This window comes from Bufo bufo, chromosome 1 (assembly GCF_905171765.1).
Source record: "Bufo bufo chromosome 1, aBufBuf1.1, whole genome shotgun sequence".
In the NCBI taxonomy this organism is placed as follows: Eukaryota; Metazoa; Chordata; class Amphibia; order Anura; family Bufonidae; genus Bufo; species Bufo bufo.
The window spans coordinates 162,924,338-162,943,410 of record NC_053389.1 but is presented as its reverse complement, the minus strand read 5'-3'; the positions used below and the strand labels follow the sequence as shown (position 1 = coordinate 162,943,410).

The 19,073-nt window shown below is 43.6% G+C and overlaps 1 protein-coding gene across 2 annotated transcripts in view; it reads left to right on the top strand.

Moving 5' to 3' along the window:
* LOC121000734 (glucuronokinase 1-like) overlaps window positions 1-15,399 on the top strand; it is a 75,574-nt gene extending 60,175 nt beyond the window's left edge. For both annotated transcript variants that reach the window (XM_040431358.1, XM_040431366.1), the window contains 9 exons: window positions 9,189-9,246; window positions 10,814-10,906; window positions 11,348-11,408; window positions 13,534-13,647; window positions 13,914-13,971; window positions 14,116-14,184; window positions 14,806-14,869; window positions 15,006-15,077; window positions 15,162-15,399. In XM_040431358.1, coding sequence (XP_040287292.1) covers window positions 9,189-9,246; window positions 10,814-10,906; window positions 11,348-11,408; window positions 13,534-13,647; window positions 13,914-13,971; window positions 14,116-14,184; window positions 14,806-14,869; window positions 15,006-15,077; window positions 15,162-15,254 — 682 coding nt within the window. In that variant the 3' untranslated portion in view covers window positions 15,255-15,399. The remainder of the gene's footprint in view (window positions 1-9,188; window positions 9,247-10,813; window positions 10,907-11,347; window positions 11,409-13,533; window positions 13,648-13,913; window positions 13,972-14,115; window positions 14,185-14,805; window positions 14,870-15,005; window positions 15,078-15,161) is intronic.
* Window positions 15,400-19,073: the final 3,674 nt, after the last annotated feature.

Here is a 19,073-nt window from a genome sequence, read left to right as displayed (position 1 = left end):
GCATACATAAAAGTATTATAGTAGTTATATTCTTGTAAATAGGAGGCAGTATTATAGTAGTTATATTCTTGTATATAGGGAGCCGTATTGTAGCAGCTATATTCCTGCATATTGGAGAAAGCATTATAGTAGTTATATTCTTATACACAGAAGCAGTATTATAGTGGTTATATTCTTGTACATAGGAGGCAGTATTACAGTAGTTATATCCTTGTACATAGTGGTCAGTATTATAGTAGTTAAGCTCTGCTCTAGTGATGAGGGCTCCTAAAGTTATTCCAGGGGAGCCATGTCTTAAGGTATCTCGTGCGGGAGTATGATTCCCAGTGGGCCAGCTCTTCAAACCTAGACAGTTGATCTACTTTCTCTATCCAACCAGGAATGGAGGGAGGGAGGGTCTGTTTCCATAATAGAGGAATCAGTAGGTGGGCAGCCGTGATGAGTATGGTGGGTAGATCTAATTTGGCTGGGGTAAGTGATACGTTAGGGCACCATAATAGGACTAATTTTGGATCCAATACGATGGAGGAGGAACAGATCTTATTTAGCATAGTTTCAACTTGGTTCCAGAAAGGACATATTCTCTCTCAACTCCACCAGATGTGGGAAAGAGAGCCGACGCCCGTCCCGCACCTCCAACAGACCTCTGGATAGAGATTGTGAAGGAACTCTGGTGTTTTATACCGGCGGGTGAGCAATTTGTACAAGTTCTCTTGAATTTTGATACAACATCTAAAGCCGTGTGAATGGGTCAATATGAAAGCTTTTTCCGGATCAGATAATCTCATGGATAGTTCTCTCTCCCAAGAACACAAAAAAGTAGTTTAGAATGGGTAGAGGACCTGAGTTCCCTGTACATCGTAGAGAGAGGTCTGTTAGGGGGCTGAACGGACCCTCAGCCTCCGCTCCAGCCAAGTAGGGGAGTCAAAGTGAGACGTTTGCAATTGTAGGGATCTAATGTCCCTTTTAAAACAATGGAGGTGTAGAAATGAGGCTGAAGTGACCCTAGGCAATTGGAGGACCTTCCCCCAATCCAACTCCCCCTCTGGCGCTAACACATCCTGCAAAGTATACCTCGTAAGCAAAGACCAAATTCCTGTGGGGTCTTGAACTGTGGTGTGGATAAAGGATTGTAATAGATGCAATGAAGCGCTGGGCTGGGAAAAGTAAGTGTCTTAGAATGGTATAGTTTAGAACCAGGTGAGTAATACCCCTTTCCAAAGGAGAGATACAGTACTTTGGTGGCAGTGGGGAGCAGGAAACGGACACCCCACATGATCAGTTTCTCACGGTTAGTAAGCAAGGTCTGCCTCCAGATGGGAGCAAATATTCACTGGACGATCTGAGAGGAGGTTTATGCCTCTACACATAAGGTTGGCCTTGTAATATAAATGTACATCGGGCAGTCCGAATCCCCTAAATCTCTTTTCTCTAGTCAAATGTTGTATGCCACTCTAGGGGGACCGGCCTCTCCAAAGAAAGGACACCATCCGGCGGACTTCTATGAAGAACGACTGTGGACCCAAATTGGCAATGTCTGTAGGAGGTACAAGAATTTAGGGACTATATAGGTTTTTAAGTAGTTTTTCCTTCCTATCCAGGATATAAATGGCATCTTTAGTGCCTGAAGTTGGGTTTTGACAGATTGCAGGAGTGGTAAGTAATTGGAGGAAAAAAGATCTTTGGCGTTAGCCGTCACTCGAATACCAAGGAACGGTATATCTCGTGAGGCCCATTTAAAGGGGGTGGTGCACTTGAGGGTATTTACTATGTTTGCTGGACAGGAGACGTTGAGGGCCATGGATTTGGTATAATTTATTTTAAAGTTGGAAATGAAGCCAAATTCTTCAAAGATGATGAGCAGCTTGGGGAAAGCTGACTTGGGATTCGAAGACACCACCAAGAGATCATCTGCAAAGGCATCTGTCAGGTGCCTTTATTGATCCCACAGAAATGCCCTCAATCCAGGTGTTTGGCATATCTTACATAATAAGGTTTCCATAACTAGGACAAAAAGGGTCGGGGAGAGTGGGCACCCTTGGCGTGTGCCATTGGTGATGTCAAATGTTGGGGATAGGGTCCCATTGACTTTAACCCTGGCAGAGGGGGCTAGATACAGTGAGAAAATTGCTGCAATTAATTGATCTGGTGGGCCAAACTTCGACAAAGCCTAGGACATAAAAGACCAACTTACCCTGTCGAAGGCTTTTTCTGCATCAGTGCTCAGTAAGGCTACTGGCACTGAATTGTTTCGTGCCCAAGACATCAAATGAAGTAAGCGTATGGTGTTCTCACTGCCCTGTCTGCCAGGGACAAACCCAACCTGTTCACCATAGATTATATCAGGCAGCATCAATTGGAGACGTTGGGCCAAAATCTTAGCCCACCGCTTGACATCAACATTTAATAAAGAAATGGGGCGATAACTGCCACATTCGAGAGGATCTTTGTTTTCCTTGGGAAGGATGGCTACATGGGCCATTAGGGATTGTGGGGGTAGCGACCAACCAGTCAGCAAGTGGTTACAGAGGGATTTAAAATGCGGTAGTAATATAGCTTTAAAAGTCTTGTAATATGAAATATTCAGACCATCAGGACCAGGACTCTTTCCAGAGGGTATAGAAGATGGTACCTTCAAGATCTCAGTTTCTGTGACTGGGGCAGTAAGTTGGGAGGCCTGTAAGGGGCTTATGGAGGGAAGATCAAGCGTACGGAGGAATTCATCTGTCGCATTAGCGATTAGTTCTGGGGTTGACTGATCAGAGAGCGGCAGATTGTATAGGTTAGAATGAATGGCGCAAAATGCCTTTGCTATGTCTGGTGTAGACTTATGTTTGGTGCCCGAAGCATCTTTAATGGCGGGGATAAAGAGTCCATATGTTGTTGTTTACTAAGTGCTGTCATTAATTTATTCCCTCGGTCACCATGGGCATAAGCTTTAAACTTAGAGCGAAACAGTAGTTTGGCAGAAGTAGCATTTAAGAGGTTTTTTAGGTCATTCCTAGCTTCATACAACTCTGCGGCTACATGGGAGGCTTGGGATTGCTTATGGGTGAGCTCAAGAGCCGTGATACGGGTCATTAATAAGTTCTGGGCTTGGGAACATTGTTTCTTTTATGTGGGAGCCTAGAGCAATCAATTCGACCCTAATCACGGCCTTGTGCATCTCCCAAATAATGGGGATAGGTGGAGGTGAGGGCCCGGAAATATTGATGTTGAAAAACTCGGCTAGTGAAGTTGACAGCCTAGAGACATTGTCAGGGTCTTGGATAAGAGTGTCATTTAATCGCCAGGTCGAATCCTCCTTTGGGAGGCCGGTGAGCGAGAGAGTTAGAAAAATCGGGGCATGGTCGGAAAGGACAATACTTTCAATTTTAGCATTAGAGACTAATGGGGCATTGGCAGAGGAGAGGAATAGGTAGTCGATCCTGTGGTATGAAGTTTTGGCATGGGAGTAAAATGTGTAATCCCTTCCCGAGGGATTCGGCGTGCGCCAAACATCGAATACATCTAACTTTTTCAGGGAAACCTTAAGGCGTCTCAGGAGCCTATGTGTGATAGATGACCAGCCTGAGGAGGAGTCTAGAGATGGCTCCAGGGTCGCATTAAAATCCCCACCAAGAATAAACATTCCTTCTTTAAAGGTATTCAATTGTTTAAGGGTCTGAATGAGCCAAGGGATCTGACCCCTATTGGGGGCGTATATATTCACGAGCGTAACAGAGGTATCAGCAATGAGGCCTTTTATAAACAAGAAGCGCCCCTCAGAGTCCGAGGAAGTCGCGAGGTGTTTAAAAGGAGGTCCTTTGTGCACTGCAATACTGACCCCTCTGCTGGCAGATGTATGAGTACTATGGTACCATTGGGTGAATTTCGTAGTTGGTAATTTCAGAATCTTAGCAGTTTTAAAATGCGTTTTTTGAAAGTAAGTTATAGAAGTTTTATCCTTTTGCAAAAGCGAAGGCACTTGAGATCTCTTACATGGCTCATTCAGACCCCGGACATTAAGTGAAGATACAATAAAAGTAGTCATGGATATAAAACATGTGGCAATATAAAGAGCATAATCCTCTGGATAGGCGCAATTCTAGAGCATATGACAAGTACCAATAGAGCAGAGAGCAAAAACAAAAAGGGAAAGAAAGCAGGACAGGTAAGGTAAGACAGTAACTGAAAGGGAGGGTAGAGGAAGGACATGTGAATGTAAGATGGCAACAAACATTCTGGAGCACGTATGAGAAGTCCCACAAGACACCTGATGCAGAGAGGATCCTTTTTCATCACGACATCATGCCGGGATCTATCAGGGGGGGGGGGGGCATCCGTGAGAACCATTGAAAGGCTATCAGGGGGGGGGGGTAAACATCACGATGTGAAGGAACCAGTGTAACCCCAGTGTATGGGCCAGCTGGGGAGAGGGTAGTAGTGCAAATACAAAAGTCCGAACCAGGACAGTACAACAGAGATCTGTGAAAACAGCAACAGTACTGTCCTCACAACAAGGCACTCAGGAACCAGGAAGGGTTGAGAGCTCAATACACAATCATCTCCATTTGCAGATGAACTCAGAACTTGGAGAAGTAGGTAAGTAACCGGACAGCTGAGAGCACAGACGTAATCACTGTGCAGTGTAAGGGAGAAAACCCATAATGACGTAGCATGGGTGACCGACCCCTAACGTTCAGGTGTTTTGCCCTATCAGCCTTCCCTGGAAGAACAGGAGAGGGGAGTCCTCATACCTCAGACTGTCGGTTTCCCTGCTGGCTCGCAGGAGGTCAGCCGTATCCACAAAGCTGAGGAGTCCGCAAATAACATCACGCGGTGGGTCCGAGGGCTTCTGTTTCGGGCGTAATGCGCGGTGGATGAGTTCAACAACCACTGTGGCTGCCCTGTCCGGGCCTAGTAATTGCGCAGAAATTTCAGCCGCCACCTTGCGAAGAGCCCTTGCCGCGATTGATTCAGGTAGGCTTCGGATCCGCAGATTGCGGCGCCTACTTTGATTCTCCTGGTCCTCTATTCGGAGAAGGGCGTCATTTATCAGGTCTCGGTGGGTTTGCAGGGCCGAGCAGGTTTTCCCCTTATGCTGTAGGATAACGTCCTGGGAGTTTTCCAGCGCCATTACTCTGTGGCCTAAGCCACGGAGGTCGTCTTTAATGTCCTCCAGGTCCCTCTTCAGAGGAGCTAAAGCACCGTCTAAAAGCTCCTTCAGGACAGCTTTGGATAGATTTAAGCGCCTCCGAGGATGTCTGCACTCCGAGGCCTCCGATGCGCTGCCGGCTTCTGAAGGGTCTTCAGCGTCTGATGGCTGTGGCGCGCGCGGCGCCATCTTCGAGATCTCTGCAGGGCGCGATTTCGCTTGTTTTTTAAGGTAATGTTCCATGTCTGGCTGTTTGGAGCGTGTCGATACTTGCCAGATTTCCCCATTGGTGTGCAAATTGGTAGCAAATAAAGGGGTTAAGACACCAGCGTGAGTGAGGAGCTCAGGAAGCTGTTGCCATTCAGCTTCACGGTCAGGCTCCGCCCCCCCAGTAGTTGTATTCTTGTACATAGGAGGCAGTATTATAGTAGTTATATTCTTATACATAGGGGCAGTATTATAGTAGTTGTATTCTTATACATAGGGGCAGTATTATAGTAGTTATATTCTTGTACATAGGAGCAGTATTATGGTAGTTATATTCTTGTACATAGGGGCAGTATTATAGTAGTTGTATTCTTATACATAGGGGCAGTATTATAGTAGTTATATTCTTGTACATAGGAGCAGTATTATGGTAGTTATATTCTTGTACATAGGGGCAGTATTATAGTAGTTGTATTCTTATACATAGGGGCAGTATTATAGTAGTTATAATCTTGTACATAGGAGCAGTATTATGGTAGTTATGCAGCGTACTCAAGTTAGGGTTAATAGTGTTCCTGGGTGTTGTAGTGCAATTGTGACCACTAACCTGAGACAGCTGACTCTCTGCAAGGGCAGGTAATGATAGGTAATGTTCGTGACGCCAGTGCTAATTAAACGGTGGCACGCCGTTTGCTGATAGCAGGAATAACTGAGAAACCACGTGATGTTGAAACAGAATTCAAACTTTAGTAGTCATCATACATGGACGCAGATGGAAGCGCAGTTCCTTTGAAGACAGTTGGTTTCAATACATTTGATGCAGGCAATATATAGCAAGGTGACTTCAGAGTGTTAAACACAAGACTTGCAGTACAGGCGGCTTGCACTCTATTCCTGACTGATCCTGGAACATAGAAACTCTTCTCCAAGGCCCAATGCCCTAGCTCTGGCTTATATCCTTGGTTTTATAATGATCAAGTACCTCCTCTGTTATCTTTAGTACCTCTTGCTTTTCTGGACTTGCCTCTGTCTCTCCCAGCACTGACTCTAGAAACTTCTGAACTCCCTACCTAGGCTAGGCCCTAGCCTATTTATACTAACCAGGGGGCTCCCTCTGCTGGCTGAAATATGAATTGCCTGCTGCAGGCCTAACTCTCTTAAAGGGAAATACACGTATAATCTAGCAGTGTCGGGTAACCTACCCGTATGCTGCACACCCCCAGACTTTAACGTGAGTAAGGCCTCGTACTCACACACACCTTCCTGAACCGGCATGACATGGTACATAACATAAGCATTACATTATAAATATAATAAATAATTATTTCACACAGAAAACATAACATTAGTAACTTCATGAACAAATGACGTAAGGAAAAGGGGCGTCTTCTTGCTTCTTAGGCACGGCCGCTGACCTGGCACAGCGGACTTAGGGTGAACCAGGTTAATCCATTTTCTTTGGTGGCAGTATAATAACGGAACTACCCAGGGGTTTCCTGTGGGTGTATCACAGGCAAGGGCTCACGTGGGGGAGTCCATTCTTGCGCACAAATGTCAAGCAAGGTATTACCAGTAGCAACTGCTTGGGAGGAGACACCACCAGTATAGTCAAAGTCTCCTAAACGGACTGGCGGACGTCCCCTGGTCATCCGGGTGGACCTTCTCAACACAGGGGTCTCCTCCTCCCTTAGCAACGAGGTAGAAGAGAGAGGAGCAACAGGAGGGTCTCCATCAGTGAGACCTTGGTCAGGAACAACAGGAACAACAGGAACAACTAGATCCACTAGAGGGGAAACTTTACTCCAGGCGGCCGGTGACCATCTTGGTCACCATTCCCTGACAGCAAGCAGGGTTGTAAAAAGTCCATAAAACCACACTCCGATGTGGCGATTTCCTTCCTCTTGATAACACAACACTGCACAGTGCTTTTTGGAGGTTTTAGGGACACTTTTGGTATGTTTTTCAGTCCACAAAGTCCACTTTAATAAAACAGGCAATTTGTCACTTTGGTCACAGGGCAACTGTATAAGGCACAAAGTTCACGCTTCTTGCACTAGAAAGCGTGCGCATCCTGTTCGGGGACGCCAAAAGAGAGGTGCAGCGTACTCAAGTTAGGGTTAATAGTGTTCCTGGGTGTTGTAGTGCAATTGTGACCACTAACCTGAGACAGCTGACTCTCTGCAAGGGCAGGTAATGATAGGTAATGTTCGTGACGCCAGTGCCAATTAAACGGTGGCACGCCGTTTGCTGATAGCAGGAATAACTGAGGAACCACGTGATGTTAAAACAGAATTCAAACTTTAGTAGTCATCATACATGGACGCAGATGGAAGCGCAGTTCCTTTGAAGACAGTTGGTTTCAATACATTTGATGCAGGCAATATATAGCAAGGTGACTTCAGAGTGTTAAACACAAGACTTGCAGTACAGGCGGCTTGCACTCTATTCCTGACTGATCCTGGAACATAGAAACTCTTCTCCAAGGCCCAATGCCCTAGCTCTGGCTTATATCCTTGGTTTTATAATGATCAAGTACCTCCTCTGTTATCTTTAGTACCTCTTGCTTTTCTGGACTTGCCTCTGTCTCTCCCAGCACTGACTCTAGAAACTTCTGAACTCCCTTCCTAGGCTAGGCCCTAGCCTATTTATACTAACATGGGGGCTCCCTCTGCTGGCTGAAATATGAATTGCCTGCTGCAGGCCTAACTCTCTTAAAGGGAAATACACGTATAATCTAGCAGTGTCGGGTAACCTACCCGTATGCTGCAGTTATATTCTTGTACATAGGGGCAGTATTATAGTAGTTGTATTCTTATACATAGGGGCAGTATTATAGTAGTTATAATTTTGTACATAGGAGCAGTATTATGGTAGTTATATTCTTGTACATAGGGGGCAGTATTATAGTACTTATATACTTGTACACAGAGGCAGAATTATAGTAGTTATATTCTTGTAGATACGGGGCAGTATTATAGTAGTTATATTTTTCTGCATAGGAGGCAGTATTTATAGTAGTCATATTCTTGTACATAAAGGGCAGTATTATAGTCATTGTATTCTTATACATAGAGGACGGTATTATAGTAGTTATAGTCTTGTACATAATGTAAATATTATAGTCGTTTTACTCTTGTAAATTGGGGGCAGTATTACAGTTATATGCCTGCTTCTGTATCTGCTGTCATAATACTTGAGATTTGTTGTGTTCCGCGATCTGATTGTGTATTAGTAATCATTATTTTTGTTTCCTTTCTGTAATGGAACATTTTCTGACTCTCGGATTGAGAAGTTTGCTGTTCTTTTTATCCCCCTTTTTCAGCTTCTCTGTTGCTCGTTGTAATTTCCTATTTTCATGTAAAATAATGCCATTCAATTTTTTCTTCATAATTTGAGAAACTTTTTTCCCATTTTCTGTGTAAATGAAGCAGTGGCCGCCTGTCTCTGCTCGTCTCCCCTGCACATTATGAGGTAGTATATGGCGGCTTCGGATGGAGGATTGTAAATTGGTGTTTATCATACAATGCGTCGTCCTCTTGCAGAAATGTGCCGTGCAGTCACCGCAGTTCTGCCTCTTCGGCCCCTTCACTGTGTGTTCATAGCCGCATGGAGTAATTTACTGACACTTCTCCAAATGGCAGCAACACATTCATGAGCGCTCTCACTGTCAAAGGGTATTTAATTTTAATAGTGCACAGATTGGATCATTTCCGGGGATGAATGGAAGCAGTTACTTAAAATGCGCTGCCTGCAACATCCTATCTCTAGCAAATGACACCTGTTACTTTTATTCACACATGAATTCTATTATCTGGTGGAATATTTTAACTTTTCTGTCTTTCAGCGCCATTGTATCAGCGACTCTGAAATGCCTCATGAAATTCTACAATCTAACAGACGACGTGAGTGACTTTCAGCAGGCAGTATCACACAATAGGATTAGATACCGGAGCTTTGGAGGCAGTATCACATGACAGGCTTAGGTACAGCAGCTTAGTAGACAATATCACACAAGACAGGACTAGACCATGACCCAGCAGGTAGTATCACACATGACAGGCTTAGGCTACTTTCACACTTGTGTTTTCAATTCCACTATTGAGATCCGTCATAGGATCTCAATAGCGGAAGAAAACGCTTCAGTTTTGTCCCAATTCATTGTCAATGGGGACAAAACGGAACGCAACGGAATGCACTAAAATGCATTCCGTTCCGCTTGGTTGCGTCCCCATCATGGACAGAATAACGCCGCAATGTAAGTCAATGGGGATGGATCCGTTTTCTCTGACACAATCTGACACAATAGAAAACGGATCCGTCTCCCATTGACTTTAAATGGAATTCATGACGTATCCGTCATGGCAATAGAAGACATAATACAAACGGATCCGTTCATGACGGATGCATGCGGTTGTATTATTGTAACGGAAGCGTTTTTGCAGATCCATGACGGATTGGCAAAAAACGCTAGTGTGAAAGTAGACTTAGACTCAATAACCTAATAGATATCTTATCGGAACAATTGGCTGTATGTAAAACCTTTAATAAAAGTGATCTGATTAAAAAAAAAAAAAACTAATAGATATCACATACAACAAGGTTAGATACGGCAGCTCAGCAGACAGTATCACACATCATAGGATTAGATACAGCAGCTCAGCAGACAGTATCACACATCATAGGATTAGATACAGCAGCTCAGCAGACAGTATCACAAATCATAGGATTAGATACAGCAGCTCAGCAGACAGTATCACACATCATAGGATTAGATACAGCAGCTCAGCAGACAGTATCACACATCATAGGATTAGATACAGCAGCTCAGCATACAGTATCACACATCATAGGATTAGATACAGCAGCTCAGCATACAGTATCACACATCATGGGTTTAGATACAGCAGCTCAGCATACAGTATCACACATCATAGGTTTAGATACAGCAGCTCAGCAGACAATATCACACATCATAGGATTAGATACAGCAGCTCAGCATACAGTATCACACATCATAGGTTTAGATACAGCAGCTTAGCAGACAGTATCACACATCATAGGTTTAAATACTGTATGCTGAGCTGCTGTATCACACATCATAGGTTTAGATACAGTATCACACATCATAGGTTTAGATACAGCAGCTTAGCAGACAGTATCACACATCATAGGTTTAGATACAGCAGCTCAGCAGACAGTATCACACATCATAGGTTTAGATACAGCAGCTTAGCAGACAGTATCACACATCATAGGTTTAGATACAGCAGCTCAGCAGACAGTATCACACATGATGGGTAAGTCAGCAGCAGAATCCCACCGTCAGAAGGTGTAGTGATGTGTAAGTATGGGTGTTGCCCAGCTCTGGTGTGTGTTCTGGGGGCTTAGCTTCAGTCATTTTTGGGGCAGTTTATATCTTGATCACGTACATGTGCTATTTAGTCAGGACATGTTCTCTCTCTGTTATAGGATCTCCCAAAGTCAATCCGACCAAATTTCATTCTTGACGTTGAGAAAGAAGAACTATTTATAACAGCCGGACTTCAGGATCGTGTAGTTCAGGTGAAGAACATGGGAAATATCTTGTTTTTAAATAGTAGATCACATGCTGGTACTTATATAGTGGTATTGCTTAGTTGCTGTGTGTATCATAGGACAGTCGGTTTTATATACTGTATACAGTCATTGGTGCTGGTCCTCCATTAGGTTATTAGTGACGGTGTTATTGTACAATGGAGAAGTGTGGTTTTATGTTTTTATTTTTTTATTAATTTTTTTCATTAAAGTGAATGTGTCACCTCATTTGGATAATGAGAGTGCTGCTGATAAGTGAACTAAACAGACCAAGAAGTAGTTAGTGATGCCTATTAGGCTTGGTGGCCAGTGCAAAACTTGCAGGATTTTTTTGATATTTTTTTAAATATATAAATATATATTCACCAATTTAACATAAAAACTGGATTTAAACAATAGGTCATATTCTGATGATACATTCCCTTTAAGGTCTATGAAGGTCTTATCTATATGGACTTCAGCAAATCCATCATGGAGGAGCAGGGTTATGGTGAGTGCCATCTGTATATAAGCCGGGGTTATGTTGCAGCTTCAGTTCACCTCGCTTGGGTTTGCAAAGGGAACTGTAGAGTATTGCACCCGTTTACCTGGTACAATGCCATACTTAGCCTGTTGGCTGTGATTGGTCAGTGCGTCCAGCTTTGCCTCACATGTCTTACTGACATAGTTGTTATACTGTTACATTGTTGCCAGTCCTATGCCTCATTGTTGTAACAATTTCTACAGTGGAAATCGAATGATCCTTTTTGGCTGTGCTACTTTTGTAAGATGATGTATGGTCCAGTATGGTCTCATAAGGCTGGGTTCACATCTCTGTGTGCAAACAACAAAGAACGATCTACAGGTGAAACTCTAAAAATTGGAAAATCGTGCAAAAGTCCATTTATTTCAGTAATGCAAATTAAAAGGAATTGCATTAATGCAGCTTAAAATTTAGAATTTTGTGAAAAGGTTCAATATTCTAGGCTCAAAGTGTCACACTCTAGTCAGCTAATTAGTCCATACCCCCTGAGCAAAGGGGACCGGAGATTGTGACTTTGGGGTTTCATAAGCTGTAAGCCATAATCATCCAAATTATAACAAATAAAGGCTTGAAATATCTCGCTTTGCATGTAATGAGTCTTATATGTAAGGCTACTTTCACACTAGCGTTCGGGGTTCCGTGAGCTCCGTTTGAAGGGGCTCCCAAGCGGCCCCGAACGCATCCGTCCTGCCCTAATCTATTTTGAGTGGACACGGATCCGCTCAGAATGCATCAGTCTGGCAGCGTTCAGCCTCCGCTCCGCTCAGCAGGCGGACACCCGAACGCAGCTTGCAGCGTTCGAGTGTCCGCCTGGCTGTGCGGAGCCAAACGGATCCGTCCCCCATTGACTTTCAATGTAAAGTTTGGACGGATCCGTCTGACTAACTATTTTTTCTGAACTATAATGCAGACGGATCCGTTCTGAACGGATCCCAACGTTTGCATTATAGGAGCGGATCCGTCTGTGCAGACACCAGACGGATCCGCTCTGAACGCAAGTGTGAAAGTAGCCTTAGTTTCACCTTTTAAGTTGCATTACTGAAATAAATGAACTTTGCACGATATTCAAATTTTTCGAGTTTCACCTGTATTTTATGACCGTGCCCAACGGACCCCATAGGATCTGCTGGGTTTCATCATGGTGTCTGTCATTTTACTGGAAAAAATACAGCTGTAAACTATGCTCTTTTTTTTTTTTTTGTCCTGGTAAATTTGATGGAATCTGCGACAGAGCCTCATATGCAGATATGAACCTGGCCTAACCCATATGTGTATTTACTCCCAATAAAACATTCAAACAGAACTCCAGGTCACAAGAATTCTTCTGAAAGTGGCTCCGCTACAAAAGATCCTTCATTTTTTTTCTTGATTTCTAAAACTGGGTACCTACAGACCCGCTGCCCGCTAAAAAGGCAGCCGCAGCAGTTGGTTTTCTCTCAAAGTCTAAATAGTACTCTGAGCATAACCCTGCAAGGTGAGCAGCCCCATTAAGAGGGGTTATATCTCCAGGGGACACGCTCAGTCTTTATAAGGGAGTCGCCCTATGAAACGCTGTTTCTTCTTTTTATTGTATTTCTGTCTCTTTCCATAGATCAGTCCATAAGGCCTCCTGCACACGATTTTTTTTTTGTTTTTTTTCCGTTTACTGGCCGTTTTTTGCGTTCCGTATACAGTCCGTATACAAACCATTCATTTAATGGTTCCACAAAAAAAACGGAATGTACTCCGTATGCATTCAGTTTCCGTATTTCCGATTTTCCGTTCCGTTGAAAGATAGAACATGTCCATTGCCCGCAAATCCTGTTCCGTGGCTCCATTCAAGTCAATGGGTCCGCAAAAAAAAGGAACACATAGGGAAATGTATCCGTTCCGTTTTTGCAGAACCATCTATTAAAAATGTTATGCCCAGACCAATTTTTTCAATGTAATTAATGTATACTGTATATTGAAAAACAGAACGGAAACGGAAACACAGCGTAAACCAAAAACGGAACAACGGATCCATGAAAAACGGACCGCAAAACACTGAAAAAGCCATACGGTCGTGTGCAGGAGGCCTAACTCTGTGTCTGGATTTCCCCTTTTCTCACAGGAAATTATGTTCACATGGACATCAGCCGTGCACCACCCTTCTGGCTTGCATATCTGCGGGATCCAAGTGACTCTGGTGTAATACATAATAATGTTCGACAACGTTGGTTGAATGGTGAGAAAACAAATTGTACTGCACTCTGTGTATATAGGCCTATCTAAAGCTGGTCATGCCGGACCCACCAATTCCAGCTGGACCATCTAGCCATCATGTGTGGGCCTCTGCCGTGCATGTTGTGTCTATAGGGTTAGGAAGAATAGCTATTGGCCAAAACGAGAGTTTGGCCTTCAGCTATCTACTGTGTATAGCCAGACTAAGCCTATTGTCATAATGTGTGCTCAGCCCCTGTATCTAATCCGTCATCCATATTTCTCCTGCAGGTGACCCTGAGGTTATTGAGGCCATGACAATATTTGCTGAGCTGACAGATCAGGCAAAGTAAGATTTGGGGAGTTTTATCCCCAGTTGCCTCTGCGGCAGTTTAATTAGTTGAGGACTGATGTATAAAGATGAATGCCCCCATTTAGCTGCTTGCATTAGAGATCTGCTTTATTGATGGAGGTGGAATGTCTGTTCTTTCAGGACGGCCATAGAGGAGAAGGACTGGGATGAGCTGGCAGAATTAATGAACAGGAATCTATTACTGAGGAGGTAACTAATGACATACCAGCAGTATAAGGGTACCTGCACCAAGTATTGCAGATTTTGTCTGTGGATTTCATCTTCTCGGAAAAAAAAAGTGAGCTGAGGATAAAATATATATATATAAAAAAAAAGCTAATTTTCCGTGGTGTTGCCCTGGCTCTCTTGCTTTCTTCTATGCCAGTCTCTGTACCACCTGTCCTCCTGTGATGGCATCACGTCCCATGTGATCATTGTAGTGGGAGGTGACTATTCTTGATTCTCTTTTTAATTGAAAAATTGTTTGTTTGTTTGTTTGTTTTTTATTTCGGACTTTGCAGTAAATCCTCATCAAAATCTGCATCAGTATTACTCCTATGGATTTCATGTCATTCACGTTCAATACGCAATATTTGAAGGAGGCTTTATCCAGCACGTCAAATCCAAGTTGGACATTATCTCCTGCATGTGAGGGTGGTGAATGTGTGTGCATTTCTCTTCGCTTTGCAGACTATGTAACTGCACATCCAGCTGTTACCAGAGCAAGTGTAGTAACATGTCAGCCTGATGTTTGCAGGAGAGGAAATTTCATCATCATCAAAACATTCTTATTCATTTTTTCGATGATTTGACCATTTTCATGTTTTGTAGATCAATCTTCACTGATGCATGCCTGGGTCCAGGAAACCTAAAGATGATAGAAATCGCTCAACAGGTAAAATCGTACAGTATAAAAACTGCTGCAATTGGGATTTATGACTGGATTCTATCATATGAATTTGATGCCACCTTGTGGCCAATGGTAATCATCTCACGTTACAACCACTAATTTTATATTGCGTTTTTCACAGCACGGGTGCACCGTGAAGTTACCAGGGAGCGGAGGCGCAGTGATCGGTTTGTGCAGTGACCCTAAAAAACTGGTAGGTCTAGTTTATATGTCATAATTGCCATCAATCATAGAACAGCTCTGCTGACCTAAACTAAACCTTTTTCTCTGCCTCAAGGTTGAACTAAAGAAATCCTATCAGGAGGCTGGATTTGTGTTTTGCCCAATAGTCCCTTATTGTCCAGAAGATGCTGGTACAAGCAGTCAATAAAGGGTAACTCACGGTACACAAGCTTCTACAGTATGAGAATCCAACATGATCCGATTGTTCAGTGAAAGGCAGGAAAAGTTGGACTATATATTATACCATACATTGTAAGGTACTTTTATAAAATAAAGACTATTATCAAGGATGATCATTAAGAATGCGTGCAGCCGTTAAAGCCTTGAGTTGTCTTGGATGACAAGCTATATGCGTTTACAGCTCCCACAGAACTTGTCACCCAACTTTCCTAAAGTCTTGAAAAAACACGGGAAACCTGGGTGACAGCCCTGGGAAAGCTTATGGAGCCATATTGTTACCCAGATGTGGTTTTATTTTACAAGCCCTTACCTACACAAAGCTATTATAGATCATGTAATCACCAACATCCCCTCTGGGTCTTTTCTCCAGTGACAAACCCCATGTCACTAAGGGGCTTTCTCCAAAACTCCTCATCGTAATCCACAACATTAAATACGTGTTCGCCGATTTTGTACGTTTATGGCACTGAACACAACCATATACCCCTTCCCCCGACTTCACCAGAGCTGCCATACTCTGCAGGTTCTTCCGTAAGTCATCCTGATCTTAGCTGATCACGTCAGGGCCCCAGACGGACAGTCCACGGGAGGTACAGTGCCAGGTGTCCCAAAGGTCTGTGTTTTGAGGTCACAATCTATCACTTGCTTCACTTTTTCATCCTTCTCTCTCCACCTATTGCTGAAAATCAAAAAGAAAACAGAAATGAATGAATTTTTTAATTACTGGACATTAAATTTTAAGAAAAGTATACAGATGCCACAGCTTCATTTAGTTCTCTACACGTCCACGAACGCCCAGGCTACTACTGTATTGAGCATGTACTGTATTCAGTGTAGAATTTAATGGAGAGGAAATTGAAGGGAAGAGCAGGGGCTCTGCCTCTGTACAAAGTCTCGGTGACTATGTGACTACATGATAGTAACATAGCTGAAACAGGAAGAAAACTGCACACCATGATAGAACTAGAATATCTCAGTCATGTATGTGATGGGCACTAAAACTGCTTTCCCTGCGTAGAAACTAAAATCATCATATCTACATCACTTTACCTTTTACCTTCCAGTCAACAAGCAAATTGTGAGGCTTGAGTCCCATCCAGAGTCATCGTCCCCTTCTTCAGCTCCGAGGAACATTCATTAATGAATTCCAGGATGGTGATCTCCTCAAAAAAACAGCACACAAACCGCTTTAGTAAGGGCTGTTTCACACGAGCGAGTCCATTGCGGGAATCGCGCTCCGTGTGTGAGTGTGATCCTCCGCTCTGGACTTGCAGGAGCGCACGGCGTTATCATGAGTTATAATGCTATGTATCTCTGCATGGCCTTTTTTCCACAGAATCATACTGACATAAAGCTGTCAGTATGATTCTGTAAAAATAAGGTCAAGCAGAGGCACATAGCATTATAAATCATGATAACGCTGTGCGCTCCTGCAAGTCCAGAGCGGAGGATCACACTCACACACGGAGCGCGATTCCCGCAATGGACTCGCTCGTGTGAAACAGCCCTAAGGCAGGCCCAGGGCAAATTCAATCAAAGCATTTCCTTTAATGTGACCTGTAAAGGTGAAAGAGGATATACATGATGTACAGACAGTGTGATATTTCTGCTGTGGGTGCACTGATGTCAGCCTTAATATCACTATAATATAGTGGTTACCTGAACGGACCCTTACCTAAAGGGATATTTCACTTGCAGCAAATGAATGGGATACTTTGCGTAATGAGAAGTTATCCAGTTTCTATATGGATTCTAAGATCTCTGCTTCCTGTCATGTAGCTGTGTCTCTGTGTGTCCATCATATGCCCAGGACAGATTTGCATTCCGCCTCAACTAAACGGTGATTTTACCCATGCTATTACAGTTGCTTAGTAATTAGGGGGCGCCGTTCACTTCTTTTGTCCTCCTGATTGGCATCTCAAAGGATTAGCAACTGGTGGTCACCCAATTAGAATCTATTCTCCTGCCAGTCGCAGCTCAACATTAAAGAGCAAGGCTGGCCTTATCATTGGGCAACCTAGGGCAGATGCTTTAGGTTGTTTTGAACCGGTTACCCACTGGACTTTGAAGAATCCATGACAATCTATACTGAAGGTTCAGACTTTAGGATCCTTGTTCTTTACTTCAGTTAATACACTCAATGACCCATGAGACCCAATATTGTAACAGTGTGCAGATAGCAACTTAAAGGCTTGTCCCATCTGGGGCATTTTTGTCATATCAATAGGATATTTCATGTCGAGTAGGTGCTACCCGCTCAGGGCCCTGCAATCAATAGAGAGCATCTTTAAATTATGGCAAATAGTTCTGATTGACGGGAATATACCACCATTGACTTGTGATCTGTTATAGTTGTAACAACGGTTTACAATTGATGCACATTCAATGCAGAGGCGGATTTACACGTGCAGGTGAGCAGCAGATTGTTAGGAATCGTTCCTTACCGACAGTCGGCTGCTCGCTCAGTGGAGGTGAAGAGCTGTATTTACATGCAGCGATCACCTCCACAGTATGAAGACGAGGGATCGCTATTGCTATGGCTCCTCCTCGTACAGCTGAACTGTTTCTGGGCAGCAGATTGCTGTTTAGACAGTACGATCTGCTGCCCAGAAATGATCCTTTTCATGCATGCACAAACGACAGGATTACCCAATGAACGGAACATTCATCTGTCCATGTAAATCTACCTTAAGGAATGTGCTGTGTATAAATGTGCGTTGCCTCAATGTGGATAGTTCTGATGTCAGTTATGCGTTAGAACATGGTGAATGTTTCTTACATTATGTGTCATCCTCTGAGGAAGAGTTGGCAGGGAAAATCTGGTTTCCAGTGGAGGAAAGTAGTCAGGTCCATAGTGCAACTGGAACTTGTAAAAGAACAGAGAATAACTGCTATTCAGATGTTTGAGGGCTCTGGACCCAGACATAGAGTTTTCTCTGTCTACAAAAATATGGATGCTTTAATTATAAAAGGCTAGAGCAGGCATCCCCAAACTGCGGCCCTCCAGCTGTTGCAAAACTACAACTCCCAGCATGCCCGAACAACCTACAGGTATCAGCCTACAGCAGGGCATTGTCGGAGTTGTAGTTTTACTACAACTGGAGGCCCGCCGTTTGAGGATGCCTGGGTTAGAGGATCCCTGACGGGAAGTTTTTTTGTTCCCCCTTTATCATGAGGAAGGGAGGGGTATTTTGTCAATGAAGAGGATTCTGGTGCTTGGGTTAAAGCCTCTAATGTGTGACATCACGTGTGAAGCAAGGGGAGCAGGTCACCGCTGCAGCAGTCATGTGACCGGCTCCCTCCACCCCCATCAATGGATATTGTTATCTGCACGCAGGAGAGATACAGAGAGATCAGGAAGGAAACTGGTGGCGGAGCCCAGGTATGGTTAGCACCGCGGGTCCGAGCATTAGGGGGGTGGGTGTTTTGTTAAGTCTTCGATAACCCCTTTAAAGTCTTGGACTGGCCAAGTCAAAGCCCTGCCCTTTATCCAATAGAAATGTTGTGGTGGGTCCTGAAGCTAATAGTTCATCGGAAGAAACCTACCAACATAAGAGTTGAAGCAGTTTTTAATGGAGGAATGGGCTAAAAATCCCTCCTAATCAATGTACAGGACTAATCAACTATTACCGGAAACATTTAGGCCCCATGCTCGCCACCATATATGTTTTGTGGTCCACAAAACACGGATTCCATCCGACTGCACTCTGCCATTTGTTATTTTTTATTTTTTTCAAAATCCTGTAGAAATTTCCTAATTTTTTCCCATTGAAATGAGCGGGTCCGC